The sequence below is a fragment of the Cuculus canorus genome, chromosome W, assembly GCF_017976375.1.
Source record: "Cuculus canorus isolate bCucCan1 chromosome W, bCucCan1.pri, whole genome shotgun sequence".
Classification (NCBI taxonomy): Eukaryota; Metazoa; Chordata; class Aves; order Cuculiformes; family Cuculidae; genus Cuculus; species Cuculus canorus.
The window spans coordinates 117,076-130,890 of NC_071440.1; the positions used below are offsets into that span (position 1 = coordinate 117,076).

The 13,815-nt window shown below is 44.3% G+C and overlaps 1 protein-coding gene across 1 annotated transcript in view; it reads left to right on the top strand.

Annotated features, from left to right (window-relative positions):
- The window catches only part of LOC128850274 (zinc finger protein 462-like), a 79,051-nt gene that overhangs the window by 35,481 nt on the left and 29,755 nt on the right, over nucleotides 1-13,815 (top strand). The window contains exon 6 of the mRNA XM_054053291.1: nucleotides 8,754-9,015. Coding sequence (XP_053909266.1) covers nucleotides 8,754-9,015 — 262 coding nt within the window. The remainder of the gene's footprint in view (nucleotides 1-8,753; nucleotides 9,016-13,815) is intronic.

A 13,815-nucleotide genomic window follows, 5' to 3' on the forward strand; every position in this document is an offset into this window, starting at 1 on the left:
AGAAGACTCAGGATTCGTCCTCAGAGTGCTTCAACCGTGCAGTAATTTCAGAGAACTTTATATACACAGAGATGTTTTCATATTCATATTTTTTCGAAGTGACAAGCATACTTTATTCCTGGAACCTCATTGCATATCTGGGAGGATGAAATCAATCCCCCCCAGAGTCGTTAAGGTGTGGTCATATCTAAGTGTTCAATCTCAATGAATCTTTGGTGACAAGAAGGTAAGAGTCGTTATCGTTATCTTAACCGTTAGTTGTTTTTTTTAACACATTGCCATTGACATTCCATCTCACTGTTTACAAATCACTGTTTCACTTCTTCCAAAGCCTTCCATAAACCTGTTCTGACTTTGCCTGATCAACTGGTTATCCAGTAAGTGCTGTATGATGACACTCAAGATGATCTGCTCCGTAACCTTCCCCAGCACTGACATTAAACTCACAGGCTTGCAGTTCCCTGGATTCTCCTTCCAAAAACTGAAAACACAATACAAACATAAGTTACGCTTCTCAGTAAATAGCAATTGCAGTACACAGTTCAATCATAATACCAATGCGATTCCCATTACCAGTCTCTATAAAACGACCAACATCATGACAATGGGTGTATCCAGTTGCCTGCAAGGAATACGTGGGTTAAGTCAGTTCAAGCCTTTTGCTCTCTTCAAATTTCTTTTGCTAGTTGTTTAATATTTATATTTTATGTTGGGCTGAGACAGGTTCTCACTCCCCCCATGCCAGTCCTGCTAATCAAAGGGAGACATTCACACCATTTTAATGAACTGGGGAGAACCATTTACACCACCGGTTAATCCACTCAACTGACATAGCAGTTTGTCTAAAACAATAGCCTCCTTCCTGTCCCCCTTATATTGACATAATGTCCGCTGCTTTGCTTTATTCTCTGAGCTTCCTCTGAGCTTCCTGGGCACGTCACCCTTACCCGTCTCCCCTGAGCCTTTTTCCATTGTAGAGATTTATTGGTCAGTCACACACTGGAGCGTGTTCCAAGTTGATCCTCAAGGCCATTACCTCTGCAAACTGATTGGAATTTCTAGTCTCCTTTCAAGTGTTAGGTCCCTTTAAAAGGTCCTAAAAGGTTCATAAAAGCCAGCTGCTTTAAGTTAAGGTGCAAAGACACCAGCAATCCTTTTCATCAATTGACATTTATATTTCCTTAGGTTATAGCTGTGGCTACTGGAAATAGACATTGTTATGTAGGGAAAATAAAGGGACAGAAATGAGAAAGGCAAAAAGAGAGAAAAAGAGAGAAAAATCAAGAAATGTCACCACCCTTTGTTCCAGAGATGATTCTCTGAGTTGTCTGCCTGTCTGTTGCTGAGGTCCATAGGGTGATGGATTCGTGGCTGGTTGCCCAGGGAGATACCTTTTATGCAGCACTGCTTCATGACCCTTTCTCCCTCATTAGCATTGAAGGCAAGAGGAGGCATGATGGTGGTGTGGTTTCTCTATGTGTATGTCTGGCAGGTGTCTCTGAGGGTTCATGAGGGGCTTTTGTATTTGTATTGGTTACCTCCAAAATGCTAGGCAAAGATTTCATTGATCAGTCAAGCGCAGCTTCTCCTCTGCTCTGCTTGGCTAATTTTTGGGAACTCAGTTCTGGGTACTGAGTCCAACTTTTCATTGCATTCCGTTCCTCAGTGCAATGAAACTGCAGAACATCCTGTCTGGAGAGTGTTTAGGACGTTCTAACCAATCCAAGATGAAAATGCTTGAGACATTCTAAGCAAAACAGTGTCTCACAGCAAGTTGCAGCTTCTCCTGTGGAGCGCTTCCAGGAAGTGGCTTGTCATCTCCTATTTCCTTCTGTTATCTTAAAGGATCTATCAGTAAATGAAATCTATATGCTGGGGCATCAACTGTCTAAGGAGTTCAGTGTTCCTTCTACTGTTGATTTGCTGGCCACTGACTAACAAGCTGAACTAATTCTAGGCTGGAGCCTGAACCAGTATGTGCCTACTGGATAAGAGTCAGGACTCATTTCTGTCACATAGCAGTGGTTGCTCTTCCCCAAGTAGGTTTTGAATCCTTGAACATAAAATTCAGGACCAGCAGTCTGGGGCATAACCACAGTGTCTGCTCTGTGCCTAATACTTCAGCGGCACTCAGAACACCTCCATATGATGCCAGGACTTCTTATTCCAGAGGGATATAATTATTTTATACCCCTTTGTAACTCTGGCTCCAGAATCCCAATGACCATCCTCACATCTCAAGGGGTTCATTGCCACAAGCTCCATATGATGCTTTTTCCTGCAATGGTATATAACAAATGTTTTGCATCACTGTTTTTCCAGATAAGTCCTAATGCCATTGCATGGGCTATTTCCTGCTTGATCTGCTCAAAAGCTTGCTGCTGTTCCTCTGCCTGTTCAGATTGATTCTTTTCAGGTTACTTGATATAAAGATTTGGATGTACATACATCAAAACTCAAGGGTTTTTTTTCATGATGAGGGCAGTGTGTGCTAAGGCAGAATGCTGCTGAGGTACCCAGATAGTCCAATATATACAGTTATCCCCATTTGCTGCCAGGCCAGTGATGAGGTCCCTATAATGCAGTAAATTCAATTCAGCTACCCAAACAGTACATGGCCTGGAGTTCAGAGCAGGAGAAGTCAGTGGTTTAACTGAGTGCTGACCTTTGCCTTGCACTTGCAATTCCTTGACTCGCAATGCTAGATATCTAATGGGTGTTTTTATCACAGTCAGTCATATTCTTCCCCTTTTCAGGACCATCCATAAGTCCTAGTTTGTAGGGCAGGAGCATGGAGAATTCCCATACCTTCCTGATGTTTTTTTTCAAGGTCAACCAGACTACTGGACTTCAGACATTACCAACAATGCTCTTCCTAGTACAGTACATGTAGGTCACTCGTTGGTTAACAGGGCATCCCACCAAGCTGTCAGGTGATGCCAGAAGGGCATTAATAACTCTGTCTAATGCTGTCTAATCATCAGAGCTATTGGGCCATGGCATCAGTTGCCATAGCCTTATTGGGGTCCCTCCCCCCTTGCCTGTGAATGCATTCCATCAACCCAAGCAACTGCAGTCAATTACCTTCTTCTTCCCAATCCATCCATGTGGATATCTTATTTTTGGGATCAATAAGATCAGACCATTTCTTAACATATCCCTCTATCAGTTGATCACCAAATCCACCTCCATTACATAGGGCAGTGTTTACAAGTCGCATAGGACCCAAACCCCCAAGAGCTTTGCTCTGCTGAGCCATCAACTGTATCCCACCTCCTCTGGTTTCCCAGCATCTCCATAGCCACTGCAAAGCAGTTTCCTGAGGGTGTTGGCTGTAAGTTTCCCACATAGCCTTAATCTTGCTCTGAGTAAAAGACCTGTTGGGTGATTGTGTTCTGGGGAATAATGCCCCTGTTTGCATAGATCTACTTAATTACAGTAACTAGGGGCTGCTTGATAGGCTTCTGTTATTAATTCATCATTAAAGTCCCAAATATCATCATCCCAGGTTTCAGGATCCTAGTCCAGTCAATGGCAGTCATACCAGACATTTTGTGCTCACTGACTATTCCTGAAGTGGCTCAGTGCATAGTCTTTTATCTGGCTAATTAGCACCACTAGCTACTAAAGTCTGATTAAGGCTCTCCCTTTTGCACTGAGCAACATATTACAGCTTCCTTGAGTAAGTCATTACTCTGGGAAAGAATGTCAGCTTGATTTGCAAGCTTTGTTGAAAATATTTTTGGAGCTCTACCTGAAGCCTACCTACAACGTGCTGACATACCTTCACAGAAAGCAGCACATCTCTCTCCTAGTGTTTTATATGTACCCTCTTCTGTCTGCAAGCCCCAAGCTAGTTTTCTTGGAGTCTCTACTGGGAGGTGGTCCAGGTTCCTGGCAACTAGAACATGGGCTCGAAGCAAGCACCTTCCCATCTCCTCCAATCATCTTCCCATCCCAGTACCATTTTCTTGGTCCCTTGTGACCCTTCCCAACTATTCAGTGTTCACACTCACCCCCAAACACATAATGCACCACTCACACCACAGTACACCACCACAAATTCCCAATAGCAGGATCAAGGCTCTCTCTGGAGACTCAAAAATCATTCCAATTGTTCCAAGTCCAGCCCATAAGAGTTCCTAGTGTTGCCCACATTCCCTGCTAATTACTGTCGTGGGCAAAACAGTTCAAGTTGGGAAATTTTGCTTGTGTTAATTTATTGCCAGCCAGCACAAACCTCCCATCACTGATTTGGGCACTGAAAAAAAAAGAAGACAATTAGACAAACAGATAAACATCTATCCTCTCCCCTCCTCAGCTTCATCTTCCCTTATTTTTACATTACGTTGTCTGTCAAATATTCCTCTGAAATAGGTGGTGTAGAAAGTTGAGGTGATATGTGTAATGGTTTCTGTCCTTTGTGCCTGCTCCAGCATCGGTTGCACACAGGCTACATTCCCTTCAGAGGTGTATGTACAACACCACACGGAAAGTGCCTCTCTGGCCACTACTGGCTGTCTGTGTAGTTCTTAAATATATTTGAGCAGGACCACGGTGTACTTCTTGTACTGAATAAGATTTTAGTGTGAAGTGTGTCATTTTTCTTTCCCACAATTGCTTTCATTTGCCTTATGGCAAGCTGGAAGCAGCTGTGAGTAACACAGGGCCTTAAGATTTGAATGGGTAGAATTCATTGTGAGCCATCTGTGGTGAGCAAACCTGCCATAGGAGTGATGAGAACAAAGAGGATGAATATACTGTGATCGAGTCTCTGCTCATGGGACTCGGACACGAGGAACAAAAGACCAGCTTAAATCATTTTACCAGAAGCTTTCATGTCTCTGCTGTACACCTGATGATGAAGCTGGGGAGCCTGGAGACATTTTTCTCCCTATGTTCTGGGTTTGTTTGGTTCTTTTTGTTGTCAGTGTTGGTTTGGTTTTCATTTCTAAAGCATATATAAATATCTCTATTGCAGTGAGAAAAGAAAACAAACATTTTACTCCCTTGAAGACAGATGAAGTCCACACACTGAGTGACAAGAGGAGCGGCGAGAGAAGCTGCTAAAAGAGTTTTTGGCAATAATAGCCAAGAGGAGCGGCGAGAGAAGCTGCTAAAAGAGTTTTCGGCAATAATAGCCAAGAGGAGCAGCGAGAGAAGCTGCTTAAATCCGGATCCGGGACTTTTAAGAAGCCACCGAGTGCAGGTGAGCTGCTGGGGAAAAAGATGGGAGCCTCACTAACAAAAGAGGAGGAAATGATTATAAGCATGTGGAAGCAAATACTAGAAAAGAAGGGGGTAAAGCTAGAGGAATTAATGTTGCAAAAGATGCTTTTATGGAGTAAGAGACAGGGTTATACTCCAGATATAATGACATCATTTACTGTTTCGAACTGGAAAGAAATAGGGAACTGGCTGTTTGATAGCGCTTCACACGGAGACAAAGAGTCAGTATCTTTGTTAACCACATGGTGCCTTTTCTTTGATATTTTGAAAGACTATAAAAAACAGAGGGATCGGGCAGAGCAAGATCTTTCACCCCTTGCCTCCCGAGACGAGCCTCCATCTGCTAAGGATCTGTTAACAGAGCAAGAGGAATTTTCTATATTAACTGCCGACCCAGACTCTGCATCTCTATCTGAGTTTCAACACCTAAATTCAAGAAATCCGCTAACGCACCCAAAGAATAAACCATCTCGGTTAGCGCGAAAAAGTTTTCTTGTTGATGAGTCAGACGGTGAAACAGACTCAGCCTGTCTGATATATAAACAAAGCCGATGGTGGGTTAACCCCGTAACGCAGTCCGCCCCTCCACTGCCCCCTGAAGAGCGAGGGGCACCCGAAGCGTACAATCCCTTGGTACTCCCGCCTTTGCCAGATGAGCCGGATGATTGGGACAATCCCGTGGCGGAGGTGGGGGGGGCACTGAGGCGGCTGCTTCAAAAACCAGAAAGATCGAGGCTAACACCGAGATAACCTCTGGGGGTTCCTCTGGTAAACCTCAAACCTCTCAGGCGTGGGATTCACCCTCGGCACAGCTTACTGTGAGACCGTATGATCCATATGTATTTTGGCAAAAGGTAAAACAACAGGCTATGCTGAAGGACATTGGACATTGTCTGAGGCAATAACTACACCCTTAAAGGAACGTGACCCAAGTCCTGTGACAGCTATGGCATTCCCGGTGGTCCGGGGGCATCCAGGATGGGGAATTATGGATGAGCACAGACCATACACCTGGAAAGTAGTACAGGAACTTCAAAAAACTGTTACACAGTATGGTCCCAGCTCCCCTGCAACAATGCAATTGCTTCGATTATTAACTATGGAAGAAATGACACCATATGACTTTGCCCAAATTGCACAAATTATGTTTCAGCCTGTTCAGTGCACAGTTTTTCGAAATATTTGGACTCAAAGGGCAGGTGCACAGGCAATACGGAACCTGCAGCTCCCCCAGTCAGACCCTTGATATGGGAATGGTGCAGACGTTTTAACAGGAACTGGGCAGTTTAGTAATCCACAGCATCAAGCTCAGTAGCACCCTTCAGTGCTTGAGCAGGTAAAAACAGTAGGGCTTGAAGCACTGATGAGAACAGCCGAGATCGCTGCAACGAAGGATAAATATGCAACAATTAGACAGGGAGTTCGAGAGCCATTTTTACTTATCGGATGTTCCAGTGTTAGCTTACAAAACATTCTAGTTCATGTGGGAGTAATTGACGAGGATTTTACAGGACAGATTTTTGCAATGGTTTCTACTATCACCCCCCGTTACAATACAAGAGGGAACTCGCATTGCACAATTGGTGCCTTTTAAAAGCAGTGTTTTTAAAACAGAAACAGTCATCCGTGGAGATGGGGGATTTGGATCCACTGGACCACCTCAAATTTGTTGGTCACAATCTCTCTCAGACACAAGACCACAAATGAAATGTATCCTTGTTATGAACACTGCTTTTCCACATTCCATTCAAATATCTGGACTGCTTGACACAGGGGCTGACGTTACTATCATTGCTCGAAGGGACTGGCCTGATAAAAATTCAAACACGATGTGTGGAACTATTGGCACGAGATCCAGAATGTATTGTTATTCCTCTACAAGTTCAATATTTTAAATGGCGTCTTGCCAATAGTTCTGCACTTCAAGCTGCGCTACTTAATTTTACAGGCCAGATATCGTATCATTTTCCTTCCCATCCACTTTGTAAACTGGGAACTCAAATCTCTATCGCACAGAAATTGTTAAGCCAAACAGCACCTGTTGATGGATCCACAGTTTTCACAGATGGGTCTGGGAAAACAGGAAAAGCTGCTGTTCCATGGTTTGATGGACAAAATTGGCAACATTTAATTGAGCATCAACAAGGCTCCCCACAAGTGGTGGAATTACGAGCAGTCACATTGGCATTTCAACAGTTCCCACAAGCCATAAATGTGGTAACTGACTCTGCTTATGTTGCAGGCCTAGTGCAGAGATTGGATAAAACAGTTCTTGGACAAGTGACAAACCACCTGTTGTTTGGAGTTATGAAGCTCCTGTGGGAAACCGTACAAAAACGCAGCCTACCCTGTTATATTCTACACATAAAAAGCCATACTGACTTACCTGGTTTTATAGCAGAAGGAAATGCCCGGGCTGACCAATTAGTATCTGCAGTAGCATTAGGACCAGTACCAAACATTATGCAACAAGCAATTGCTTCTCATCAATTTTTTCACCAGGGTCACAGAGCACTCAAGAGAGAGTTTCAACTTTCTACTACTGAAGCTCGATCTATCATTGCCTCATGTCCAGATTGTCAAGGCCAACATTTTCCAACAGTTTATGGAGTAAATCCTAGAGGCTTACAGGCCCTACAAATCTGGCAAACTGATATAACTCATATTACGGAATTTGGCCAACAAAAGTATGTACATGTATCAATTGATACCTTTTCTTCTGTCATTATTGCTACTGCATATACTGGAGACCATACACCTGGAAAGTAGTACAGGAACTTCAAAAAACTGTTACACAGTATGGTCCCAGCTCCCCTGCAACAATGCACTCACACACTGAGTGCTGTACTGGCCTGTTTGCCTTTTGTTTCTCTTTACTGATTGGTTAGAATGGATGGTATTAAGTCTATGTTTTTGAGACTTCATAGATATGAAGCCTCAGGGAATTATACTTTGGAAATGAAGCATCCATCAAAACAGGAGGTGGCTGGTGCACTTTGTATTCTGACTTTTTTTTTTTTTTTAACCATCTTTTTTTTTCCTTTTAAAAAAGATTAAGCAAAGAGCTTTTTGTAATCTTTTCAGGAATGGCACACTGAATTCATCTGTGCTTTATCTGCTTTTACTTGTATCTTTCATGGGCAGTTGTGGATTATATAGGACAAATTAGCTGAATTACTAACTTCCACAATCAAATCAATGTATTAGGAAACTTCCAAGATTCTCCTCCATTTTTTTTTTTTAAGCAAGTATTCTATTTTTTTTTAGTTTGTGTGCTGAAACATATCTAGTCTGTGTTTTTTTTAAATGTCATTAAAATGGTGTGACAGTCTTCTGTTGGACTGTATAAAGGGGAGGGAAATATTGTAGCAATTTCCTTTTTCTTTCTGATTTACAAATCAGGTTAGATGAAGAAATGGTAATCCTCTTATCTCTTCAGAAGGCTGCCTGCTGGAGCAGGCCTGGAATCTTTAAATGTCATTGATCCACCTGGAATGACAACTTCCTTCTCTCTTTCTTTACAGACTCTTCATACTCGGAACCTCCTGATGTTCAGCAACAGTTGAACCACTACCAGTCTGCAGCTCTGGCCAAGAACAATAACATCGGTCAAACCCCACTTCCTGGGACTGTTGCAGGAATGGAAAAAACAGGAGCTATCCTTAACTGTGAATTTTGTGAATTCTTCTCGGGTTACATACAGAGCATTCGACGTCATTACCGTGACAAACATGGAGGGAAGAAACTCTTCAAGTGCAAAGATTGTTCCTTTTATACAGGTTTTAAGTAAGTATTGTGCAAAACGAATAAGCTGAACTTCTAATGGGATTTTTTTTTTTTTAGCACTTAAAAAGACTTATGCAATCTTTGTGAGAACTGGCTATAGCTAGGAGAAACACAACCAATGGTGACCAGGGAAATGCCATAAAAGCTCACAGCAGCATCTATGTAATTCTTTTTCTTCATTCCTACAACAGCCTGTACCATCTGCTGAAGAGAAAAGCAAAAGAAACACCTGAACTAGTTTGTACTCACTACAGTAAATAGGACAGGGGAGAAACTGCATCAGGGGAAGTTCAGACTGGACATTCCCACGACATTCTCCTGAAGAAACTGCTTGCTCATGGCTTGGATGGGCGTACTCTTCACTGGGTAAAATATTGGCTGGTCCAAAGAGTTCTGGTGAATGGAGCTAAATCCAGTTGGCAGCTGGTCACAAGTGGTGTTCCCTAGGGCTCAGTGTTGGAGCCAGTTCTGTTTAATATCTTTATCAATGATCTGGATGAGAGGATCAAGTGCACCCTCAGTCAGTTTGCAGACAACGCCAAGTTGGGTGGGAGTATTGATCTGACCGAGGGAAGGAAGGTTCTACAGAGGGATCTGGATTGATGGGCCGAGGCCAACTGTATGGCATTCAACAAGGCCAGGTCCTGCACTTGGGCCACAACAACCCCATGCAGCACTACAGGCTTGGGGAATGAATGGATGGAAAGTTGCCTGACAGAAAAGGACCTGGGGGTGTTGGTTGACAGCTAGCTAGCTGAATATGAGACACATTGTGCCCAGGTGGCAAAGAAGGCCAACAGCATCTTGGCTTGTATCAGCAATAGTGTGGCCAGCCAGACTAGGGAAGTTATTGTCCCCTGTACTCAGTACTGGTGAGGCTGCTCCTTAAATGCTGTGTTCAGTTTTGGCCCTCTCACTACATGAAAGATATTGAGGTGTCCAGAGAAGGGCAACGAAAGTGGTGAAGTCTTATGAGGAGTGGCTGAATCACAGAATCACCAGGTTGGAAAGGACCCACTGGATCATCGAGTCCAACCATTCCTAACACTCCCTAAACCATGTCCCTAAGCACTTCATCCACCCTTTCCTTAAACACCTCCAGGGAAGGCGACTCGACCACCTCCCTGGGCAGCCTGTTCCAGTGCCCAATGACTCTTACTGTGAAGAATTTTTTTCTGATATCCAACCTGAACCTCCCCTGGCAGAGCTTCAGGCCATTCCCTCTTGTCCTGTCCCCTGTCACTTGGGAGAAGAGGCCAGCTCCCTCCTCTCCACAACCTCCTTTTAGGTAGTCGTAGAGAGTAATAAGGTCTCCCCTCAGCCTCCTCTTCTCCAGGCTAAACAACCCCAGCTCTCTCAGCTGCTCCTCGTAAGACTTGTTCTCCAGCCCCTTCACCAGCTTCATTGCTCTTCTCTGGACACGCTCCAGAGCCTCAACATCCTTCTTGTGGTGAGGGCTCCAGAACTGAACACAGTATTCGAGGTGCGGTCTCACCAGTGCCGAGTACAGAGGGAGAATCACCTCCCTGGACCTGCTGGTGACCCCATTTCTGATACAAGCCAATATTCCATTGGCCTTCTTGGCCACCTGGGTACACTGCTGGCTCATGTTCAGACAGCTGTCAACCAGCACCCTCAGGTCCTTCTCTTCCGTGCAAGCCACTCTTCCCCTAGTCTGTAGCACTGCATAGGGTTGTTGTGCCCCAAGTGCAGGACCCGGCATTTGGCCTTGTTGAACCTCATGCTATTGGTCTCGGCCCAGCAGTCCAGCCTGTTCAGATCCCTCTGCAGAGCCTCCCTACCCTCCAGCAGATCCACACTTCCTCCCAGTTTAGTGTCATCTGCAAACTTGCTGAGGGTGCACTCAATGCCTTCATCCAGGTCATTGATAAAGACATTGAACAGAGCTGGACCCAGTACTGAGCCCTGGGGAACCCCACTTGTAACTGGCCTCCAGCTGGAGTTAACTCCATTTACTACCACTCTCTGGTGAGAGTGTGTGCCTGTCCAGGCCAGAGGCTGACAGTTTCTGAAGCAGAATGCTGTGAGAAACTGTGTCAAAGGCTTTACTGAGGGACCTGGATCTGTTTAGCTTGGAGAAAAGGAGGCTGAACGAAGACCTCATGGCTCTACAATTATCTGAAAGGAGGTTGCAACGAGGTGGGTGTTGTTCTCTTCTCCCAAGTAACAGGTGATAGGATGAGAGGAAATGGCTTCAAGTTGCGCAAGGGAAGATTTAGACTGGATATTAGGAAAAATTTCTTCCCGGAAAGGGTTGCAAGAATTGGAACAGGCTGCCCAGGGAAGTGGTGGAGTCACCACCACAGGAGGGATTTAAAAGAGATGTAGTGCTTAGGGACATGGTTGAGTGGTGGACTCGGTAGTGTTAGGTCTGCAGTTGGACTCTATGATCTTAAAGGTCTTTTCCAACCTAAACAATTCTGTGATTCAGTGAATCTGAGATTTGTGAAAATAGATAGTGTGACTGAGTACAGAAGAGAGGCTCTACTGAAGAATTATGCTCAGCCTTTCCTAACAGAATGATAGAATCATAGAATATCCTGTTTTGGAATGGACCCACAAGGACCGTTGAATCTGACTCCACACAGGGCAATCTAAAAATTAAAGTATATATCTAAGAGTGTTGTCCAAACACTGACAGGATTGGTGCCATGACCACTTCTCTGGGGAGTTGTTCCAATGCTTGACCACCCTCTCAGTGAAGAACATTTTCCAAATATCCAATCTGAACTTCCCTGACTCAGCTTTAAGCCATTCCCTTGAGTCCTATCACCAGACATCAGAGAAAAGGCATCAGCACCTCCCTCTCCATTCCCCATCATGAGGAAGTTGTAGACAGCAATGAGGTCACCCCCTCGAGTCTCCTCTTCTCTAAGCTGTACAAACCTAGTATCCTCAGCCTTTCCTCACAAGTCATGCCCTCTAATCCTTTCACCATCTTTATTGCCCTCCTTTGGACACATTCTAATATTTTCATATTATTCTTACATCATGGTCCCCAAAACTGTACACAGTTCTAGAGGTGAGGCTTCACCACTGCTGAGTATAGTGGGACAATCACTTATTTTGACTGGTTAGCTATAATGTGCTTAATCCACCCCAGGATACAGTTGGCCCTTTTGTCTGCGAGGGCCCATTGTTGACTCATATTGAGTTTGGCATCAACCAAAATTCCCAGGGCCTTTCTGCAGGTCTGCACTCCAGCTTCATGTCCCCCAATCAATACATACATGCAGGATTACATTGTCCCAGGTGCAGAATCCGGCATTTGTCCTTTTTAAATTTCATACGGTTGGTGATGGTCCGGTACTCTAATCTATCCAGATCTCTCTGCAAGGTCTCTCGAGGGAATCGACAGCTCCTCCTATTTGAATATTGATGCCAAACTGTGTGCACTCAACATCTTTGTCAGTGACATGGACACTGGGATTGAGGGCACCCTCAGCAAGTTTGCCAATAACACCAAGTTGTGTGATGTGGTCAACATGCTGGAGGGAAGGGATGCCATCCAGAGGGACCTTGACAGACTTGAGAGGTGAGGTTGTGCGAACTTCATGAAATTCAACAAGGCCAAGTGGAAGTCACTGCATCTGGGTCTGGGCAATTTCAAGCACAACTTGAGGGTACTCATGGATGAAAAGCTGGATGTGAGCCGGCAATGTGCAATTGCAGCCCAGAAGGCCAGATGTATCCTGGGCTGCATCAAAAGAAGTGTGACCAGCAAGTAGAGGGAGATGATTCTCCCCCTCTGCTCTGCTCTTGTGAGACATCACCTAGTGTACTGCGTTCAGTTCTGGAGTCCTCAGCACAGGAAGGACATGGATCTGTTGGAGTGAGTCCAGAGAAGGTCATGAAGATGATCAGAGGGAAGGAGCACCTCCCATATAAGGACAGGCTGAGAAAGTTGAGCTTTTTTAGCCTAGAGAAGAGAAGGCTCCAGGGAGAACTTATTGCAGCCTTCCAGTACTTAAAGGGGGCCTATCAGAAAGCTGAGGAGAGGCTCCTTATCAGGGAGTGCAGGGACAGGATGAGGGGTAATGGTTTTAAGCTGAAAGAGGGGAGATTTAGACTAGATATTAGGATGAAATTTTTTACTGTGACAGTGGTGAGGCACTGGAACAGATTGCCCAGAGAAGTCGTGGATTCCCCATCCCTGGAGGTATTCGAGGTCAGGTTGGATGAGTCTTTGAGCAACCTGATCTAGTGGGACATGTCCCTGCCCATGACAGGGAGATTGGAACTGGATGATCTTTAAGGTCCTTGCTAAACAAATCCATTGTATGCTTCTATGATTCTATCATTCTATGAAAATTGAGCCCTGGGGAACTCGACTAGTGACTGGCCACCAGCCAGATGTTAACCCATTTACTACAACTCCTTGAGCCTGACTCTTCAGCCAATTGTTCGCCCACTGTATTGTGTGCATGTCTATCTATGTGCTGGACATTAGACACGAAAGACCTCATACAAGAACAGCCTCAAGTTATACAGCAATAAGGGATCAGGCTTTGTTGCTTCAGTTCCTTGCCAGTTACATTGCATAAATTTCTGTTTAATTCCAGATTACTATTGCTGCTTCAGATTATCATTTGTTTTAAGCATTTCCAACTCTTGACAAGTCCAATGTATCTTTTCACATTTTCCTATTGCCCTTTTCTCCTACCAGGATTAAACAAAATTGCTACAATTACATATGTTCATAGTTGCATAAAGAGAGTTGTATTCTTTATTGTAGCTTCTCAAATTTTCTGGGATTAAGCCTTTTATCTTTAAATGTGC